Raw genomic sequence first — 22,698 nt, 5'->3', positions numbered from 1 at the left:
ATTAAGGAAATGTGGCAATTAGTTTGTGACCAGCAATCTCCCAGGCCCAGCAGTATGACAATGACCAAATAATCTGTTTGTGACATTGAGTTATTAATATCAGCCAGCATAAAGTCACATAGTGACACTAACGTAAAGTCCCTTGACAAAATTGGAAAATTAACTGTAATGTCATGCAGAGTATTCTAGAATTCCAATGTGAAATGCTATGAAGGTGCTTACATTATTCACTTTTTTTGAAGACTCATGTTTAAGATTGAAAATTCATTGTGAAGATTGGCTCATTTGAAAGACTGAGAGATACTGAGACTTAAAGGATACTGGAAAAACACTTAAAAATTTTTCCAATAAAGTACACTTATTGGAAGAGACAATTATGCAGACAAAAAGCTGGATCATTATTCACTACAGAATTGCTTACACAAATAGAAATTGTTGGAGAAACTCACCAGGTCTGGCAGCATCTCACAGGCAGGTTTCTTAAAGCTCAACATGAAGTGCGATGCACCAAGCAGGTGGGGAAAGGATCAGCTCAATACTGTCGAGCATCATTCGAAGGAAATCTGAGGAAATGTTAGAACATCTGGTTGAAGCACGTATAAAATTGTAGTGTAAAGAAGTGGATGTGGAGATCCAGTCGATAGGAACATTGCAGATGAACGAGCAAGCTGTCAAAATGTCGATGAAGTGAGATTTCAGTCGCAAAAATGGGAAGATGAATGATTCGAGGGCAACACAATGGCAACTGACCTTCACAATATAGTGATTCCATCTCTAATACGTAGCTCTGGGGGATATTTTAGTTAGAGGCAACATGTAACTGCTTTGTAGTCATTCTATGAAAGGTGATGTAATGTGATGAACATCAGTTTTATTACCAGTAACTTATGCTCTTAATGCAAATGGATTTGTAAAGAGTCGTGTTCTTTGCATGATCACTGTGATGCAAAGTTAATGAGAGGAGCTGTCCTTCTCTCTTGCGTTTACCTCACAGCACTGCAATCAAAGACCAAATGACAAGATGAAGAGGTCACAAAAAGCCACCCCAGGAGCAGAAGACAGTTTCTTCCACATTGCCATCAATGTGATGATAAGCATTAATGAATATCCACAAATCCAGTGAATATCAGGAACTCGCATGTCACTTGCATGAGTTAAAAACACTGTCCAATTTAACACTATCCCTTAACTCCTGCCAAACTATATCAGGGAATTTCCAAAACTTAAAACCTAATGTTATGACTTCTCACCAACTACATTTGCATTAGTATTATTGCTTGATTGCTTCATAGCTCTATCCAGCAGTGCATACTAGGTACAAACCACTGCATTAGCACTCATGTAAAACAATTCTGCACCATCAGGACCCTGGAAATATTCTGCCAGTAGTACTGAAGACTTTGCTCCAGAATGTGCTGCTCACCTAGCTGAGCTGTTCTAGTATAGCAACAACACTCACATCTACCTGACAGTGTGGAAAATTGCCCAGTTGTAGCCTGTTCACTAAAAAGCAGGACAAATCCAACCCAGCCATCCACTACCTGATTATTCAGTTCTCAATCATCAACAAGGTGATTGTAATAAGATCTCTCAAAAGGTTGAAAAGAAGCTACAAAATATAAGGTGTAATTGGTAGTGCTAGCAAGCAGCATTTGTTCAGTAGTAACTTTCTCAGTGTCAGATGCTCATTGTCAGTTCAACCTGGACCATTCAGCTCCTGACTTCATCACAGACCTGGTGCAAAATGGTACATAAAAGCTAAAGTCCAGAGATGACGACTGTTGACATCAAGGCAGCATTTGAACAAGTATGGCCTCAAGGTGCCTAAGCAAAGCTAGAGTTAGTAGCAATCAGGGGCAAAACTCTTTTTTGATTGGAGTCATATCTTGCGCAAAGGAAAATGTTTATGGTTGTTGGAGGTCAGTTATCTCAGCCCCAGGACATCAGTGCCTGAGTTCCTCAGGTTGGTGTCCTTAATCTAACCCATCTTCAGATACTTCATTGATCATCTCCTTGTCACATGAAGGACAAAGGTCAGGATGGTCAATAAATGATAACAAATCTTCAAGAACTGTTCGACACAGTAGCAGTTCATATTGTTTTATTGAAGGACCCAGACAACATCCAGGCATCATCTGATAATTGGCAAGTTTATAGATACAAATATCAGGCAATGACTATCTCCAACACGAGAGAATCTCACCATCTCCTCATGACATTCAATGAACGAATACTCCGAGACTGCAGGAGCTCAAGAAAGCAACTTACTATGACCTCCTCAAGATAAATTAATGACAGGAAGCTAATGCTGATCCAACCAGTGAAATCCAAATCCCAGGATTGATTAAAACTCATCAATAATTCTTTGGGTAATTTGATTATTTGAATTGGTTGGCTTACAGCACAATTTATTTCGCATGGCTTGCTATTTTCGCACTTGCCAATTTCTGCCTTTAACAGGTCATTTTTTTTTAAATTGGGGGAGTGAAAACCTTCATTGACAAAATATCAATGTATTGGCAAGGTATACTTGTTTTAACATCTCGACAGAGCAGGAACTGACAGCTGCTCGGATGTTTAAATGTGAATGACCAATTCAGAAAAGAAAAAAAATTTATATTCAGAATTGGTACACTTAATCCCCAGCTGCTGGACTCATTCACACGGTTTATTTGCAGCACTATCTTATGAAAATGGATCGGAAAATAGGAACAAGCAGTACATTTTCACTGACAGTGAATACAGAACTGCTGAGCTGTGACAGCAAAAGCCTATGAGACCAAAATGATATACACTGTCTCTTTTGTATTTATTCATATTGTTCAGATATTTTTCAATGCTTGGATATGCTGCAGAACAAGAATAATTGCAAATGTGGAGAATAGCTTAAATATTTCACCATGTTGTAAAGAGGTCAAGCAATATGTGTAGAAAACATCATTGTCACAATAGATATGATCCTTGGTCTACATTTTGGTTTTGGGCAATTGGGAATCTGAGATATTACCATAATTTCAGAGTCTCCAAATAAACCTGATGAGAAATTTAGTTGAGTTGTTGCTTGTCCAAGAATAAAGTCAATGTTGACTGTCCGCCTGTAGAGATTTATTCTGTTTGCCCAAATCTAAAGAGTTAAGCCTGGATTGTCCAGAGGGAAGTCATCAGAAGTTAGATGCTGCTGGGTTTTTGTCCAGCCAAAGCTGGGCAGCTGACCACAGTGCCAAATATTAATTATTGTCTTGCTATGTGGTTGATCAACTGCTAAATATGTTGGTGTTCAAGATGTTGTGCAGCTATGTGGGAGTACTTCTAGTGACAGGTCAGTACTTTGGAGGCTTCAGGCTGACTGAGTTATCATGAACCACACCCTTAAAATGTTAAATCAACGCTTGATGCTGAAAACATTGAGTAACTAAACATATCACACAGGTTGAGATCCAAGCTCACACCTCACCGTCTGAAATATGTTAGTCCTCAGGAGATTTACCCCAAGCAGGATACAGACGTAGAATGTTCATGGAATCCCTACAGTGTGGAAACAGGCTCTTGGGCCCAACAAGTCCACACTAACCCTCTGAAGAGTAACCCAACCTCTGACCCATTCCCCTCCCTATTATCCTAGGTTTGCCCCTAACTAATGCACCTAACTTACACATCCCTGAACACCATGGATAATTTAGCTTGGCCAATTCACCTAATCTTGTGGGAGGAAACTAGAGCACCCAGAGGAAACCCATACAGACACAGGGAGAATGTACAAACTCCACACAGGCAGTTGCCCAAGGCAGAAATCGAACCCAGGTCCCTGATGCTGTGAAGCAGCAGTGCCATCCACTGGGCCACCCTGCTGTCCAGTATTTTGGATCGGTATGTTCAGATATGTTAATGACATACCTCTGGGGTGGGTGGGATTTTAACCCACATCTTTGAATCTCAAATTAGGAACACCACACCACCGTCACAAGAGTCGTCATCCCATGGAGGCTAATAATTTTCTGGTCGTTTGACCATTGGAACACTGAATCCTTGTTCAATTAATAATGGGTACTAGACTGTCTCGCTAACAGCCTAGTGAGCAGCTCTGTTTGGTCCAAAGTTCATTGCCATCATCCAACTGCCTTTAACATAAATAACCATGCCTCACTGAATGTTCCTTCCAGATGATAACAGAGTTCAGTGGTTAGCTGCCTGCCACTGCATCATTGGAAATGAACATGTTCTTATTGCTGGGTTCCCGGGAGTGCCTTCATACAGCTATTGCCTCAAGCCTCCTATTTCTTCTCACTTCGTCATAGAGTCTTAGAGCACAGAAACCGATCCTTCAATCCAAACTTGTCTGTGCCAACCAGGTATCCTAAACCGAACTAGCCCCGTTTGCCAGTATTTGATCCATATCCCTCAAAACCCTTCCAATTCAAGTACCTGTCCAAGTGTCTCTAAAATGCTGCAGTTATACTTGCTCTGCCACTTTCTCAGGCAGCTCATTCCATATGTGCACCACCCTCTGTGTGAAAAAGATTTCCCCTCAGGTCCCTTAGCCAATGGAGGCATTTTTCAGCATCCTGTAAGGACCCATACTGGACAAGAGTTTCACTGCTCTGTTATACATCTATAATTCCAATGTTGTCTACCAATCTGATTGGGCAGGGTTCCTCTGGGAGTGGATTTAGTGAAGAAGCCCATCTTATCTGTGGCTGATTTCATTGTGCGGGACCGTGTTCAAATAACGATCAAAATTGGTGAGTGGTGAAAATGATGTCTTTACTCAGCAAATGCAGTGGCACAATTCAAGAATCCCCAAGTACAATTCTTATGGTAGCCTCTTTCTACGTAGCTCTTTACATACATTAAAATTCTATCATTGTGGTGTTACATAATTTTATCTATTGTGCACAGACGTTCATAAACAAGACATTGTTTCGACATTTGCTAAGTGCTGGCTGCTACTCCTGATAGGACAGACAGTCTTCATCCTGTCTGCATGCATAATTAACAGGGGTTAGTCCTTTTACCTTTTCAGTTAGTAAATATTAGTAAAAGTACTGGACCTATATGCCCTAAAAAAGTTAGAAATTAAACATTTACTTCCTAGAATAAAGAATATTAAACTGATTACCGTAGCTGGGTTGTGAGATTTGGTTACTATTTGCCGGTGTGAGTTTCATTCATTCATACAGTTTCATGGAAGCACTGTTTTGACAGTAAAGGGGTTAGTGGCCCTGTTTAATGTATTTAAGAAGTACATACTAATTGGGGAAACTGTTTAATGTAATCTATTCAGGTCCCAGGAGACGGTTAGTAAGGGCTGATTAATATTATGATCTTTCCATAGCTTCGGGTGGCTTGTGGAGACACAATGGCAGTGGGGGTATTGTTTCTGAATAGCTTAGTAGTCTTCGACATTTATTCAGAGGTAGCTTTTGATTTAAATAGATCTGATAAGGGTTGAAGGTGTGAAGGAGGAGTAATGGGTTTGGAATTAATGTTTTAATTTAGTCTATCTTGCAATAGTAAAATGCACTGCAAAAATTTGGTTTTCTGAATGAATGAAAATGCATCACAGTAAACAATGGACTCATAAAGGGTTATGAATGAATGGGAATGCAGTATTAACGAATATGGCGAGCTGGTGCGTGAGTTAGTAAAGACATCCATAAACACAGTATGTCACAACAGTGCCAAAGAATTCAGATTAGATTTGTATTAACTGGAGTCATTGATTCCACTTCCTGCCTTTTCACATAAATCTCCCTTGAAGTATGATGATAAATGTAGTGGATGGGGCAGACAGACCAAACATTGCATTGCCTGCTGGGTCGATCAGATGGGTGAATGAATTTTGTTATTGGGTGGGAGATAGGCAAGGGAGTTTTGGAGAAGCTGTAGTTTTTGGGAGGTAAAGGATGAGAGGCTGATTAAGAAAAGTTCACAATCCTTGAATTCGGTAATACTAAAGATATAGATAGTTTAGATCCAATGATATTCTGTGGAAACATTCAAGTTCAAAAGACTATACAAAGGAAGTTTAAGGGATATTTCTGGTATCATATGACTGTGTTATGGTAGTAGAAACTAGAGAGAAGCCTTTATGCAATTACTTATAACAGCAAATTAATCTAAGTTAATTAGTGTTTGCGGATGACACAAAGCTTGGTGGGAATATGTATTGTGTGGAAGATGTTAAGTGGCTTCAGGAGGATTTCATCAGATTTAGTGAATGAATAAGAAATGGCAGATGGAATATAATGTGAGAAAATGTGAGTTTATGCACATTGGTAGGAGAAATAGATGTGCAGATTATTTCTTAAATGGTAAGAGGATGGAAAGTCTAAATGTCTAAAGTGACCTAGCGTCTTTGTTGCTAAGTCACTGAAAGCTAACATGCAGGTGCAGTGAGCTATTAGGAATGCCAATGGAATATTAGCCTTTGGTACAAGAGGATTTGAATCCAGAATAGTGAAGTCTTGCTTCAATTGTACAAAGCTTGGTTTGACGACACCTGGAGTAATGCGTGCAGTTCAGGAGTCTTTATCTCAGCAAAGATCTTACTGCCATGGAGGGAGTGCAATCAAGGTTCACGAGACATGTTCTCAGGCTGGCAGAACTGTCCAATGGAGAGAGATTGGGCACTCTAGGCCAGTGATCCCGAGATATTTTGAAGAATGAGATGCAATTTCTTTGAGACTTACAAAATACTGAAAGGGGTAGACAGGGTAAATTCAGGTAATGTATTTCTCCTGCTTGAGGAGTCTACAACCTGGGTGGCACAATTTAAAAATAAGGGGGATGCCACTTAGGCCTGAGATTATGAGAAATTATTTAACTCCAGAGTGCTGTTAACCTTTGGTTCTCTCTACCACAGAGGGCTATGGAAGCTCAGACTTTGTATATGTTTTAGGAACAGAGAGATGATCAATGACTTCTGATTATCAATGGCATACGAGCTGAGGGGGATGACAGCTTAAAATTACAGCTGTATCAAGAAAATACCCTGGAAAACTTTACATTCAATTTTACTTATACATGCTTTTATCCTGAATTAACAGCGAGAACTTTTGGCAAGTTTACCACTTGCAATTTGTCACTTCTTTGGACTTCGTGGAAGAGCGTGGAGATTAGGTGTTCTGAATGCTGGAATCTAATGCCCAAATCAGCCTTTCCTCAAGATGGTACAAAATTCAAACATTTTATTTAGAAAGCCTGCAGTTTAGAAAAGCATATCTTAAAGATTTGTGAACATGCGGAGGCTATCCAGATGAATTATGGTGCAATTTTATGCCAACACACCAGAACACTGATAAACCAATTCAATGTCAACTTTAGAAAGTCTTTATGCAAGCTTAGAGTACAGGCAGCAATTCTAACCCTTCAGCAAAATAGGTGCTAGATTATAAGATTACACTCAACTGTGTGCAACTTGCCAGCTTGGACCTAGCAGTTTTAAAATAATGCCAAGGACCTTTAGGAGCAGCTAGAAATTATGACTGGGGCAAGAAAGTGGGTGACTTAGGATGGAGCAAGGGGGTTTTGCTGATCCGTAGGAACCAAGTATTGCTCTGAAGTAGCCAAATTCCACCTACTGTCTCCTGCTCCAGGAAAAATGCTTGGCTTTAAATTTTGAAAAACGCAAAATATTATTAATTGTGCTCTTCAAACAAAAAGAAAGTGAGGATGCGGTGTCTGTTTTAATAGATAAATTGGTCAATATTTCTCGATTGTGCAGTGATAATATCCAACAAACTGTTTTCATCATGGGCTGTTTTCTTCTCTCTCTCTCTCCTTCTCACTCCTTCAGACAGAAGAATGTGATGAATGGTATACCACAGCAGCTGCCAGATGGAATGGTTGTATCAGCTCTACCCAGTGAAAGCCATTGTCAGGAATTGCTGTCTGAACCCATTCCGGATCCAGATTACCTCACAGGTCAGGCTGAACTTGCAGTTTTGACTTTTTGTGTGTGTGCTTAATGGGAAAACAATTAGACCCTGGATCAATCAATCTTTGACCTCTTTGAAGCATAATTGGTGGCCCCTCCTAATTAAGCAGGACTTTATGCTTTTCCTGTACAAAATGGTGTGTTCAAGTGAGATAATTTTGCAATCTGGAGATAAATGGCTGGAATTACATATGTTTAATGGAGGAAAACATGACCATTTAAGCTGCTAATCACCTCATTTAAGTAGGTTTGTCACTTAACTGAGCAGTGATATGCCTTATATACACCAATATGAAGTCTTTTGTGGTGGAATGGTAGTGACCCTGCCTGCAGGCCTGGGTTTCAAGTCTCACCTGCTCCAGAGCTGCGTCAGTAATACGGCTGAACAGGACAATTAGAAATAGTTAGCAAAGGAGTACGGATCTAAAGGCCAATTTGCAGAAATTGACATTCTTAATGGCAACATCAAATATAAAAGGCTCAGGCAGGTAATTTTAACCTTAAAATGAGGAAATTTCAAACCAATGAACTGTCCAGGTGACGGATGCTCATCTTTTCGCTGAAGGATAAACCATTCAACGATAATCTTCAGACTTCTAGTGATTTTAAAGTTCACACAACACTCATTTTCTAATGGAATCATGTTGTGTGCTCAATTTTGCTTGTCAGACCTGTCCAGATTGACACCATTAAGCCACAGAGTGGACAAATGGATAGACGAGACAATAAACTAATTTGACTGTAGAATAACCATTAATTTATTGTTTAGTTACCTGAGTATTTCTTTCAAATCCACAGTTATGATCAGGAACTAGGGTTATTTAGTGTTGACCATTCTGAAGATAAATGGCTGCCATTGAGGCGCTTGCAGAACAAATGCACAAAATCCACAAACTTTCCCAAAAATCGGGGACCTGTCTGCACGGAATGTGGGAGTAAGAATTGGCTATTTGGCCTTTTAAACCTGCTTAACCAACCGATAAGATGATGGCTGATCTGTGACTTTATCTAACTACCGTGGATCACCCTTGCCGAACAAAGAGTTAGCTGTTTCAGCTTAAAAGGTTTCAGTTGATCCAAAATCTCTTTATGAGGGAGAAACTTTCAGGTTTTCATAATCTTTTGTACAAGGAAGTCTATTTGACATTACTCCTGAAAAGCTTAACTTCAGTCCTGGACATTTGTAATCAAACTGCAGACAGGGTAGAACACACCTCTGGAGTAACAGAACTCAAAACCCAAGTCTCTTGGCTCAGAGGCAGGAGCAATACTACTGTGCCACTCATCTCAATTTAACTATAAGGTTACATCCATTTGTACTGGGCAATCACACCAGGAAAAAAAAGCAGTTTCTACCTACTTTGTGTCAAATCCTTTAATACTCTTAAACATCTGAAGAAGATCATTCTTTTAGAGTGTAGTGGTAAAATTTCAGTCACTGGGCATGCATTTGAAAGAGCTAAAGCATCATTGATACAACATGTCTTCAAAATTTAAATTAGTGTCATTCTGAGGAATTTTTGCTGTACTCAATCACGTAGTGTAGTGAAATGTCCAACCAGTACTAAAGCCAAAAGAAACTACCTCTATATATGCTTTCAGGATGGCCTGGTTCAAAAATTGAACATTGAATCCTGGGTGGTCCTCAATTTGCTATTTGGCTATTCTTCAGTATCTCCAATACTCCATTGTTCGTGAGGACCCGGGTCTCTGAACTGTTCAAAGAAACATGTAGTTTTACAGCTCAAGAATATCCCTTCACATGTTGATATGAGGGCATCCCAAGCTTGATCAAAGAGGGTAGATTTTAATAACTGTCACAGTCAAAACTTGTATTTATCTGCCTTCCATGTAATGTGGTAAAATGTTACAAGGCACTTTACATGGCAAGGTTATCAACCAAAATTGGCACAATTCCTCTCCCAAAGATGGCAGTCAGAGGTAGGTTTTAAGAAAGCAACAAGGGAGCATTTTTGAGGGGGAAAGGATAGGCAAGCAGAGGGTTGAGGAGTGAAATCAATAGTTCAAGACTTGGAAAGTTGAAAGCATAGTTATCAATGACAAATTGATCAAAATCAGAGCTGTTGCTGAGACCGGAAGCTTTGGAGTGTAAATATTTGGGCAGCATAGTGGCTCGGTGGTTAGCACTGCTGCCTCACAGCGCCAGGGAGCTGGGTTTGATTCCAGCCTCAGGTGACTGTCTGTGTGAAGCTTGCACTTTCTTCCCGTGTCTGCGTTGGTTTCCTCCAAGTGCTCTGGTTTCCTCCCACAGTTCAAAGATGTGCAAGTTAGGCGAATTCACCATCGTAAATTGCCCATAGTGTTCAGGAATGTGTAGGTAGGGTGCATTAGTCAGGGGTAAATGTTGAGTAATAGGGTAGAGGAGTGGATCTAGGCGGGTTACTCTTTGGAGGGTCAGTGTGAACTTGTTGGGCCAAATGGCCTGTTTCCACACAGTAGCGATTCTGTGATCTCAGAGGTTGAGTCAGTGTACCAGTAGAATGTGTGTTTACCAGGCAGGGATGCATCATCTGTGCACTAATGGAGATTCTAGATGGGTTTGTGCACCAGCTGAGTATTTTTTCATTCAGGAGACTGATGGTTGATTGCTGTGTTACTGATTGAGATTTATTCAGGAAAGCAAATGTTATTTGTGAAATTTGTTATTGAATTCTTTCACAGCAGAAAGAAATTTTCGAGGTGATAAATGGACGTTATTGTACAACATTGCTTGTCCAATTATGGCATGTAATTTTATTTTGAAAAACGCTGTTTTCCATCTCTATTACCTGCTTCATATATTATTCAAAATATTTGCCACTCTTTTAGCAAGAAGTACATATAATTATCTGTTTTATAGTTTATCTGTTCCCATTCATATCTGTTCTCATTTGAAATAATAATAAGGTTTTAGTTTATCTGTATTATTCTTGTTTTCTACAGTGTTTTAAGGGCATGGTCTGATGCTTTTATTCATTCAGCAGATCAGCGGCTACTGACTCTGTCACTGCACAACATTTCTGTTTATTAAGAAGGGTAAACAGACTTGGAAATTACAAAAATATCTATTTATTCATGTTTGTTGATGGTACAGTGATCATTGGCATAGCAAGTGGTGTAATGAAAGCACAGCATTGTAGAAATAATGATAGATTAAGTGAGTCGACAAAAATATGGCAGATTGATTTCATCAGATGTGAAGTCACTGATTTTGGTCCCAAAAATCAGAGCATTATTTAACTAGTAAACGGTGGAAGTCCAAAGTGCTTTAGGCGTTAATCTATGGAGTTAATAAAAGGTAGTAGTCAGGTCAAAAATATAATAAAAAAAATAGAATATTAGCCATTTTAATACAAGGGCTGGAATATAGAGGGATGTTTTACTGCAAAGTGCTATGCACCACATCTGCATACTGTGTACAGTTCTGAGTATTGTATTTTCTGAAGAATACTTAGGCAAGGTGAAGTGCAGATTCACCAGAAATTTTCCAGAGCCCCAAGGGGTGGAGTTTGAGGAGAGATTACTCGATTACTCCCTGAAATAGAGGTGCATGGCTGATCTTATTGAAGCCTTTAGGACCTAGTAAGACATTGAGAATTTGTTTGAGAGAATTATTTCCCGTTGTTGGGGGAAATCTCGGACAGATCTTAAAATAAAAATCTGAACAAAGGCGAGAAGTTGGCAAAGTCTCCTTACGCAAAGAAAGATCCAATTGCTGTACTCCTTCTCACAAAAAGCAGTAGCCACTGGATCAATCCATTATTTTAAATCTGCGGCTGTTTGGTTTGGCTAAAATTTTGTTTACAGCCTTCTGCACAGCCAGATGATAATTTGTGATATGGCCATCAAGTCTGTGGTAAGCTTCATTTCAGAAGCCTCACTCTGTCAAATCGATCTCTGCTGCAGTTGCTACTGAGGCATAGAGCAGACTACGAAGGTTCAGCATGTATTCACCACTGGTTTCCGGGGGGCCCCTTTCTCAGCGGAGTTATCCCTAGCTCCTCTCAAACATGACTGTCTCTGCAGTGTGTGTGCTTGCTGTTTGTTCAACAAGTTAATAAGTTTCCAGCTGTGCAGTAGTTTTCTTGTTTATTCAGAGGGATCAAGATTACTCACTGTGACTGGGAATTGATTTTTAACTGAAAGAGCAAATGATAATAGGGTGGTTTGTTTTGGTTCATTGATCCATTGCCAGTACCTGAGAGTTTTATCTCACAGGTCCCAGAGGGGCTCAGCTGAAATGACCCTGATCTCACAGGCAATGTGATATTATCACATACCTGCACATTAACAGTTATTGAAATCCGAGCTCTCAAGTGTGACGAGTATTACCGAGTGTTACCTGAACCTGACACAAGCTATTCATGAGTGAATTAACATGGAATTTTCAACAATTGGTTGAATGGAGCAGAGATTTGCTGAAGCTGTGGTAATCCTGAACTAGGATTTATGTACAATGCTTGCATACTAACATCAGGTCGTCTTACTGACTCCCCAGAGTAGCCTTACTGCTTAATGTGCACGAATGGTTTGTCACTGAATCACTGGATGTTGTGAGCACTCAGCCTGAAGTGACAAATGGGCTTTGCATCTGCCCGTAGCATTGGTAGAGGTTGCATTTGCTGCAATGCACAGTACACTGTCACTCTGCTTTCACTTTAAATCAGGAATGGGTGGCATGGTGACTCAGTGGTTAGCACTGCTGCCACACAGCACCAGGGAACCAGGTTTGATTCCTGCCTCAGGTGATTGTCTGTGTGGCGTTTGCACATTCTCCCTGTGTCTGCGTGGGTTTCCTCCAGCTGCTCCAGTTTCCTCCCAAAATCCAAAGATGTGCAGGTCAGGTGAATTGGCAATGCTAAATTGCCTCATAGTTTTAGGTGCATTAGTCAGGGGTAAGTATAGGGGAGGGGAATGGGTCTGGGTGGGTTACTGTTTGGAGGGTCAGTGTGGACTTGTTGGGCTGAAGGGTCTGTTTCCATACGGTTGGGAATCTAATCTTAAAGAATAACTTGTATTTACATATCATCTTTCCCCACCCCAGGACATGATGCAAGTGTTGAAGTACTTTTTGTAGCTTAAGCCACCGGTGATTAATTATGGGGCTTAACATATTGTGAACAACTCTCACAGGTTTTTTTTTGTTTTACATAATGCCCTGGTATTTAGGTTGAAACTGTGGTGAATAATAGGAGCCCTCTTTCAATAGTGCGTGTTAGAGTCTTCCATCTTGTTCTCCATCTGGGACGTTTTACTGCCCTAATCTCAACTATATTAATCTGCCTGTAATTTATTCAGGTAGTTTAAAAAAAAGCCTAACCTTTCCTTATCTGTCCCCAGGTCTCCCAGTGGGTATTTATCCTTCCCTGTACTGTGTCCTTTGCAGCTGCTGCGTGTTATGTACGAATACATGTGCCTTGTCTTCTTAGAAAAGGCAAGCTATCAATTTGATTCTGAACACATTTACTATTAGCGATTTTTATTTATTACCTACTGTTTGCAGTGAAAGTCATGGAGGGAAAATAATTTTGCCCATTCCTGCTGAACCTTTTGAAGCAATCTGTTTATTATACATGTATATAATTGTGCATTAATATTAATCAAAATACATATTTCCCATTTATGGAATGAGCTCACAGTGAATGAACTAAGAAATAATTTATCTGACCTGAAAGAGATTAGTGCCTCGGAGAAAATGTTTTCCTAAATGCTTTGACTCCTCGGTCTCAGCACAAATTAGGTGAGCTTTTTCTTTTGCCGTGACTCCATTCAAACCTTGTAATGTTGCCATGACGTGGGGCAGAATTCACTCCTTCCAATTTTATGATGGAAAATGCACCTTGGAGGATCAGAGATGCTGGCGATACATTTTTCTGACTCAAGACAATTGACATTCCCTGCCTGATCTTGAACGCAGGCTATTACTGTGGATTGTACTAATGCAAGGGAACTGTGTTTACCTTTCTGGTTAGCGCCCATGTAAATACACTAAATTACATCCATTTGAAGAAACTAAGCTATTGTCCTCCCAGAGGTAAATGTAAATGTAAATAAAGTCAATTATTGTTACAACCATGGCAGTATTATCCCAAGAATGGAATCCTGCGTAACATAGAAGCAGGAAGCTCAAAGTAAACGTTTTCTTGCATGCAGTTCCCATAATTCCAGCAGCTCAGATGGCTACTTCAGAGGTTTTCCTTGATTTCCCTTTAAAGGCCAATGGGATACGTGGCATAACTTACACAGACTAAATGGAAGAGTGAGTTGTTTCTGCTCTGTGGAAGGAGGCAGTTTCAGTTTTCCTATGCTGTTGTCCTTACATATCAGGAGACCTTGTGAGCACCTCTATCTGTGAATCCTGTCTTCAGTTAACTTAATATGCAAGAAGAGATGTGCCATACATCAGAGAGTCCCAATGAGGGATGGTCTGGAGAACATACTTTCACCAGGTTACATTTTATGGAAGGTAAGAACTAGGAGCAGGAATAGGTAACTCAGCCCCTCGAGCATGCCCCACCATTGCATATGGCCATGGCCACGGCCGTTCTCATCCCAGCCTCAACTCCACGTAAACATGTCCAACCACTTCCAGGGAAAAGGCCGACCATTCAAAAGAAATGTCAAATGTGCTGTACTAGGCAGTTGGGACCTGAAAGAGTTAACAGACATCATGAGTTAAGCTCCTCCCGGTCAGGATATAAAGCACAGCTCTCAGGAGAAGCAGCCCAATCTGGTTCCAGTCCTCCCATTGTTGGTCTAAGCTCTCTGTTCCCTGGAGCTAAGCAGAAATGTGTGCATTAGTTTTAAGCCTGGGCTGTGGTCTCACCAGAGCATACCATATAACTCAGATGTAACATACGTAGCTATTCTTCAAGTCTCTTCCGACCCCACTTGGCATCACTAACTTTGACTAATGCCAATCAGAAGGATTGATGACAAAGGATCATCTCCGCGGGGCAAACAGACATGACCAGAACACATGCCAGACTGTAAGCTCACAATAGGCCGATCACTTGTGAAACCTAAAGCTGCAGTGCATCCAGTGTTCAATTGTTTTGAATGTCGAAGATCATGTCAAGATTTATGGAGGCGTTCCCTGATACTATTAGACAAACTGCAGGCTTGTGACCAGTTCTCCCTGTTGCTGATGTAAGGACAGGAATTGATAGACCTATGAGGTGGGTCTGGCACCTTTTCTGCAGTGTGAAGCGCAGGTAATACCTCAGCTTTCTGATGAAAGGTCACAAACCTTGAAGCATTAACCTTTCTTGGCTGGGTTGATGCTCAGAGAGAGGCTGCAAGTCCAAAACATAGGGGTCACAAAACTCAGGATAAGAGGGTGGCTATTTCAGTTTCAAAGGACGAGAAGCAGCTATGGGGCCTCCATTGGTCATAAGGGGCTCGAAAAGAGGACACCATGAACCTTGGCCAATTGCCCGGCATCATGATTCACCTTTTTTTTAATACAATAGAATCTGCGCAGTGTGGAAACATTCGGTCCAACAAGTCCACATTAACCCTCTGAAGAACATCCCACCCAGACTCGCCCCCCTACCCTATCCCAACAATCTTGAATTTCCCAAGGCTAAAGCACCTAATCTGCACATCACGAGGTAAATGAGCATGGCCAACTCACCTAACCTGCACATCCTTGGACTGTAGGAGGAAATCCATGCAGACACAGGGAAAATGTGCAAACTCAACACAGTTGCCCGAGGTTGGAATCGAACCTGGGTCCCTGGCGCTGTGAGGCAGTAGTGCTAACCACTGAGCCACCATGCCACTTAAAGAGGCCCGAAAAGAGGACACCATGACCCTAGGCCGATTGTCTGGCATCACATTTCATCACTTTGCCTGTACACTTATTGTTGGAGTGCCTGTTTCCTGTGAGTTCACAGCAGGAGACAGGGAGGAGAAGCAGTGCCAGTCTATTGGCACCCAACATTATAACTCCCTCACCTGCCACCCCACCAAGGGGTGTTGTGAAAATCTGCCAACACTCGACCGCAAAAGTCAGTTCTTTGACTCAGCCACATGGAGGTAGAATTCAGGAGCAGCTTGAAGCACCTGGACTCAGGACTCAGCACTACAGCAGCTCAGACTGTGGGGTGCGGGTTGGGGGCTGCAACAAAAGCCTGGAACAAGGATGGAGCATTGCAGCGGGGGTCTGGGGTGGACCACACTAATGCTGGGCCTCTTCTGCATTTGGGCTTTGAGGGCCAGGAGGGTTGGTACTGCAGCAACAACTTGAGCTGAGGTGGAGGCTCAGTGGGGGCCTGGACCACGTAAACTGTAGTGAAAGCTTGGGCCTGGGTTAAAAGGAATGGGCGAACGTGAGGACTGCAGATGCTGGAGACTAGAGTCAAGATTAGTGTGGTGCTGGAAAAGCACAGCAGGTCAGGCAGCATCCGAGGAGCAGGAGAATCAACGTTTCTGGTAAAAGCATTTCATCAGGTGTTAGGCGGGGAGCCTCTGGGGTGGAGAGGTAATTGGGAGGGGCGAGGGCCTGGAGAGGAGGTAGCTAAGAGTGCAATAGGTGGATGGAGGCGAGGATGAAGGTGATAGGTCGGAGAGGAGAGTGGAGCAGATAGGTGGGATGAAAGATTGACAGGTAGGACAGGTCATGAAGATGGTGCTGAACTGGAAGTTGGAACTAGGGTAAGGTGGGGGAGGGGAAATGAGGAAACCGGTGAGGTCCACATTGATGCCCTGGGCTTGAAGTGTTCCAAGGCAGAAGATGAGGCGTTCTTCCTCCAGGTGTTGGGTGGTGAGGGAGTGGTGATGGAAGAATCCCAGGACCTGCATGTCCTTGGCAGAGTGGGAGGGAGAGTTGATATGTTCGGCCATGGGGCAGTGGGGTTGATTGGTGCAGTTGTCCTGGAGATGTTCCCGAAAGGGCTTTGCGAGGGATGCGGATTGGAGGGAGGAGGCTGTAGCGAGGGCTCATGGATCACACTGCTCTCTGCCTGCAGATGTGTGTGCTGATTGAACATACTCATCTACGACAGCAATTATCTTTTATAAGGCTCAGAAATGGTTGTGTTTTATTGAAACAAGCTGAATTGTACAGTGGAGAGCAGGGACTCTGAGGATGAGACTGAATGAATATTTCAAGAAGTTGTTTGATTATCTTTATCCCTTGTTGAATGCATGAGCTGAGCATCTCTGGGTATTAAATGGGAAAATTTGAATCCCTAACAGGGCCTGGTCTGTGCAAATACTTGGGTCAAACAGTCTCCATATTAAGTTTCTCGTTTTGAGATTCAGAGTAATCCATCAAATGTTGAGCAAAATTTATGAGATATGTGGAAGTACTTTCAGTGATGAAGAAGCAGCTTGAAGATCAGCACAATGTTTTCGGGTTTTTAAATAATTTTGCAGGCAGTGTAACTCCAGACGAATGTAGTATTGGTAAAATTGACTCACTAGGCGATTTGTGAAGGTTAGATGAATTGGTCATGCTGAATTGCCCACAGTGTTCGGGGATGTGCAGGTTAGGTAAATTAGTCAGGGGTAAATATGTGGTATTTTATCTCTTTTTACCTTCAGTTTCTCCAGTGTACTGATTAGATCCATATAACAAAGACTTTTGATTCTGGTAAATCAAGACCAAATGAAACAGAAGCGGAAGTAGGCTATCCAGCCCATTGAATCAAAAATCAAATCCGCCAGTCTACAAGATTTGTCAATCTGCAAATTCACTTTCCCACCTTTTCCCCATGATTCTTGATACCCTGACTGATTACTCTTCGGAGAGTAGGTTAACCTTTGGAGAGTCGGTGTGGACTTGTTGGATTGAAGGGTCTGTTTCCACACTGTAGGAATTCTGATCTCTAATCTCTTTTAAAAAAAACTGTCCCTTACTCATTAGAATACAGACGAATGTGCGGAGATCTTATTGAAACATACAAGGTTCTAAGAGGGCTTGAGAGAGTTGAAGCTGAGAGGCTGTCCTCCTTATGAAACAATCTCAGACCGGAAGCTATAATCTCAGACTAATGGGATGTCCATCTTAAACAGACGTGAGGAATTTCTTCTCTCAGGGCAGAGAATATATGGAATACTTTGTCACAGAGTGCCATTGAGACTTTTTTAAAAAATTCATTTGCAGGATGCGAGCTATGCTGGCTAGGCCAGGATTTATTGTCTATCCCTGATTACCCAAGAGGTCATTAAGAATCAATCATATTGCTGTGGGTCTGGAGTCACATGTAGACCAGACCAGGTAGGAATGGCAGTTTCATTCCATAAAGTAAATAAATGAACCAGATGGGTTTTTCCTAACAATCAGCAGTGGATTTGTGGTCCTCGTTGTGCTCTTAACTCCGGTTTTTTAATTAATTCAAGTTTCACCTGCCACTGTAGAATTTGAAACCAGGTCCCGAGAATATTTCTTGGGTCTCTGGATTTACAGTCCAGTGATAAAACACTCCACCATCATCTCCCCCTAATTAGGTCCATTCAAGACTGAGACTGACAAGTTTTTAATCAGTCAGGGTATCAAGAATCATGGGGAAAAGGTGGGAAAGTGAATTTACAGATTGACAAATCCTGTAGACTGGCGGATTTGATTCAATGGGCTGGATAGCCTACTTCCGCTTCTGTTTCATTTGGTCTTGATTTACCATAATCAAAAGTCTTTGTTATGTGGATCTAATCAGTACACTGGAGAAACTGAAGTAAAAAAGAGATAAAATTAAGCTGGTGCACCACAAGCCAAAGAGTCTGCAGGCAATTACAAAGAACCCGGAGGCGAAATTATGAAACATCCATCAAAATAGTTATTTTCAGCTCGCCAACAATCTCATTCACACATTGCAAAAAGCAGATCACACAAGACAATTTACTGACAAAAGCTGTTTTGTAATAGGTTTATTGCACACTGGGGACAGCTCAAGCACAGCAAAGTGTGATTGGTTTGATGCCAGGTTACAGACATGCACTTTAAAGGGTGTGATATTGTTGCCGTCACATTTTGTGGGAGCTTTTTGAAGACCAGTTAGTAATTTACAGGTCTGATTTCTCCTGCTTTTGTACATCCATGTGCTGGATGTTTATCAGGCCCGTCTACATAAATAGATATTGTGGAAATACCACCAGAGCACACTTTCTGTGAGATCACCTTGGAGAGCCTTCACGAGGCAGCCTAGCAGAATCTCCGTCGTGACCTTGCCACCTGATATTCCTGATGGAGGAGAGCATGATTCTGTCATGTGGAATTAAGGCGGAATATACATTCTGTTCCCGAGTGCTGTCATTGTTCCCCTTGAATGCACTGAAATTTCAAAAGGGGAAGACATTTGGTATGAAAACCAAGATTAGAGCTGACAGTAACAGATCTGGCTAATGTCAGAAAATGTTTGGAATTTTTAATGACTGTGGGTTTAAAGTTAAACAGAACAGATTCTGCTCTCATGTAAATAAGCTATTTGTTTGTTTCATTGTGGTCAGGCTTTGGAAGAGAAACAAAAATACCAGTATAAATTACAGCATAAAGTGGTCTCCAAAGTTTGGACAATGTGGATAGAAATTGGTGAATGAAGGAATCAGCATCGATGTGAAATCCAAGTCACTTTGGATTAGTCAGATAAAGCCCCCTGATTAATGTGACTAAGTATTTCACCAACATTTAGTCTACAAAGGGTCTCGTAGAACTACCAAACACATTCGCTGGTGGACTTGTTAATGTTCTCAAGCCATAGCACATGCTGCTGCTCTTTCTGATTCCTTGTCTCCATTCTCTCATTCTCTCACTTCTTTCCCCCTTCTCTCTCTCTCTCTCTCTCTCTCTCTCTCTCTCGTACCAAACTATCATGAAGATCTTTCTGTCATCAGTAACAAACCATTTGGATTAAAAAGAAAAGTTCACTTTGAGAACTGATTGTAAAACTAATGTCACACATTCTGTCTTCATCATCAGCTTATTCATCATTCAGAAAACCCTTGCTGAGACATAAAATCTGATTCCCTCAAGTTGTTATGCCTATGAGAGGGGCAATGAACCAAAACCCTTCCTTAATGCAATCTCTCTCCTGGCTAGTCAAAACAAGGGCTTAATTTTTAAAAAATAGGAACAGTACTCTCACGGATGCGTTTTCCCATCCAAATATATTTATGCTTTCAAAGGACCCAAATTAACCAGACCTAAATAAAAGAAAGGGTGAACTTATGAATTACTAAATGTTATGAAAGATAATAAAACACCACTCACAGACACAACTATTAGACATGTGAATTGAGTAAACTGTTTCTGGGTTCCGCAATGTTAGTAGTGAAGCTGTTGATTCTTGGCTGTCCAAGTTAGCTGGCAAGCTTTAAGCTTGTTTCCTTCCTGACAATGACATCACTGACTGACTTGGCTTCCAGAACTCGGAGTAAGAAAGAGTCATTCATTACCTGCAGCATAAAGGTGTCGAGCGGCTGTCCTCAGGCTGTGACTTTCAGAGCACATCAGCACACCAATGCATACAGACCAGGGGTGGCAGTTGCTTTCGAACCCGGTTTGATATTTGCCTGAAGAAGTTAAAAGACAAAGGCATCTGCAGTTTTTGCGTAACCCACAGTAGATAGCTTTCTGCTAAGAGCACTTCATTAACTGTGCAATCATAGGAGATCGTGGTCCAGTTTGTCTGAATTGCATTTCTTCTTTTGAAAGGTTGCTACTTGAAATTCCCTCAGCACCTTTTCAGATTTCACCTTTTCTGTAGTATCCCTCAGTGTTTTGCTGAATAGCCACTGAAGTTCCAATCATAGTCATCTGTATGTGTTCTGTAAAAAAAAATACAATTGAAAGGACAGCATCTCCCTAAGTGATCCTTGGTTATGATCTCTGGGCATGACTGAGCATAAGAATTAGGTGCAGGAGGATGATCCATCAAGCCTGTTCTGATATTCTATAAAGATTTGTAGTTGATCTGATTGCAGCTTTAGTCCCAACTTCCTGCCTAACTGCCATAACCTTTAATAACTTTGTTAAACAGATTAATCTGTAAAATTAGATCAATCCAACCTGAAACATATTCAATGACCCAGTCTCCACTGCTTTCTATAGAAGAGAATTCCAACGTCTAATGGCTGTCTAAGAGAAAATGTTCTTCCTCACCTTGTTCAATGCCAAACCTCCCAATGGCAAAGCTCGCTCCCCTAACTCTAGATCTCACTGTGGGAAGAAACATTCATTCTTTCAGACACCCCCTTTTGATTGTTCTGTTCCAAAAAGATCACTTCTCATTCTTTTAGACTCTAATCGTACCAGGACAACTTGGTTTATTTTTCCTTATAAGACAACCCCCTTCATCTCAGGGTTCAATGGAGTGAACCCCCTCTGAACCATTGTAAACACATCTCTCCTTAAGTAAGGAGATCAATACTGCACACAGTACTCTAGCTCACCTATCTTAATACCAATGTGATGTAAAGTTTCTGTCTATAATTTGAACTAATATCAGTCTGTGATGAGTGATACAGATATCATGGGCTTTTTATCTGAATCAGAGTTCAATATTGGCGGAACAAAATCTATATACACTAAAAGCATCAATTGTTACTTTTATTTAACTTTGCAATGATTACCATCTTTAAAATTTGTCAAAGTGCAAGCATGTAGCTAGCTCAGAGTTAGGACTATCTTTCTGAAGAAGGATCACTGGACCTGGAATGTTAAATCTGATTTCTCTCCATAAAAGAGAGAAAGACCTGCTGAGCTTTTCCAGCAATTTTTTGGTTTTGTTCCTATCTTTCTGATTTGAATACCTCTCAAGTTAATGTCAGGTTGGACTTGTAATCGTACATGCATTGAATCATCACAAAACTTTGCCCATCTCAGATTACAGAGATGCGAGAGCCTGTGAACCATATCTTTATATGGCCTTCAGTCACTGGCCTCCTTCACGTATCTTGCTCCATAATTTCTTTCACAAAGTAGCATAAAAGAAACAACTGTCACGCAGTCTTGCCAGGATTTGTCTCAGAGAATGGAGTGTTTTCTTTCAAGCTGAACGATGCTATAAATTAAAAGAAACTTTAGTGCAATGGTGAGGGAGAGCTCACTCAGGTGCATTTAAGAGGTCCCATGGCACTGTTTGAAAGAGAGGGTAGACCTCTGCACCTACACTGATTATGTGACCAACATGAGAGTGATTACACTCTCAAATGAGAAAAGGACTTTATTTCCTCTTGGTGCCAGAGGACATTTGGAGGCCACTAGGGATTCTCTATAAATACAATTTCTTGTTTCTTTCTTTAAACTGAAACAGATTCAAACCCATTGAAATAATCTCAGCCAGAGTCATTACACGTTTAAAATCATCGAAATAACAACACTGCAGTCAGTGATGGTGTGAACCATTATACTTTGTCTATGGGGAAAATAACTGCCAATGATAGTACACAGACACAGTGCAGCGCCATACATAATTAAACTGTGATGCTGAGAAGCTTGCAGGGTTCAGGGGATTATTCTGTCTTGTATTCGACCTCTTTTATTCTGATTCTGCAGCAAGTGAATCGGACAATCAACATAAACCAAAATAGGGAAACACAAGTCACTCTGTATTGATTCTTTTCTGCCTTCACCATTCCAATGAAAAGACAAATAACCAAGACTCCTGTGGGTAGGAAATTGTTTAAGACTCAAGCTCAGTGATGTTCATGTGGACTGATTTCAGACGTAGCAAGCATTCGGCTGGATTGTTAATATTTTAGTTTATAAATGGAATCTGTTTTGATGTACTTTTTTTTAAAAGCCACAAGTTGTGTAGTAT

The 22,698-nt window shown here is 41.1% G+C and overlaps 1 protein-coding gene across 1 annotated transcript in view; it reads left to right on the top strand.

Annotated features, from left to right (window-relative positions):
- Positions 1 to 22,698, top strand: part of astn1 (astrotactin 1) — a 2,276,897-nt gene that overhangs the window by 1,744,107 nt on the left and 510,092 nt on the right. Inside the window, exon 14 of the mRNA XM_072573509.1 lies at positions 7,796 to 7,923. Coding sequence (XP_072429610.1) covers positions 7,796 to 7,923 — 128 coding nt within the window. The remainder of the gene's footprint in view (positions 1 to 7,795; positions 7,924 to 22,698) is intronic.

This window comes from Chiloscyllium punctatum, chromosome 7, assembly GCF_047496795.1.
Source record: "Chiloscyllium punctatum isolate Juve2018m chromosome 7, sChiPun1.3, whole genome shotgun sequence".
Taxonomy (NCBI): domain Eukaryota; kingdom Metazoa; phylum Chordata; class Chondrichthyes; order Orectolobiformes; family Hemiscylliidae; genus Chiloscyllium; species Chiloscyllium punctatum.
This window is presented reverse-complemented; position numbering and strand designations above follow the sequence as displayed.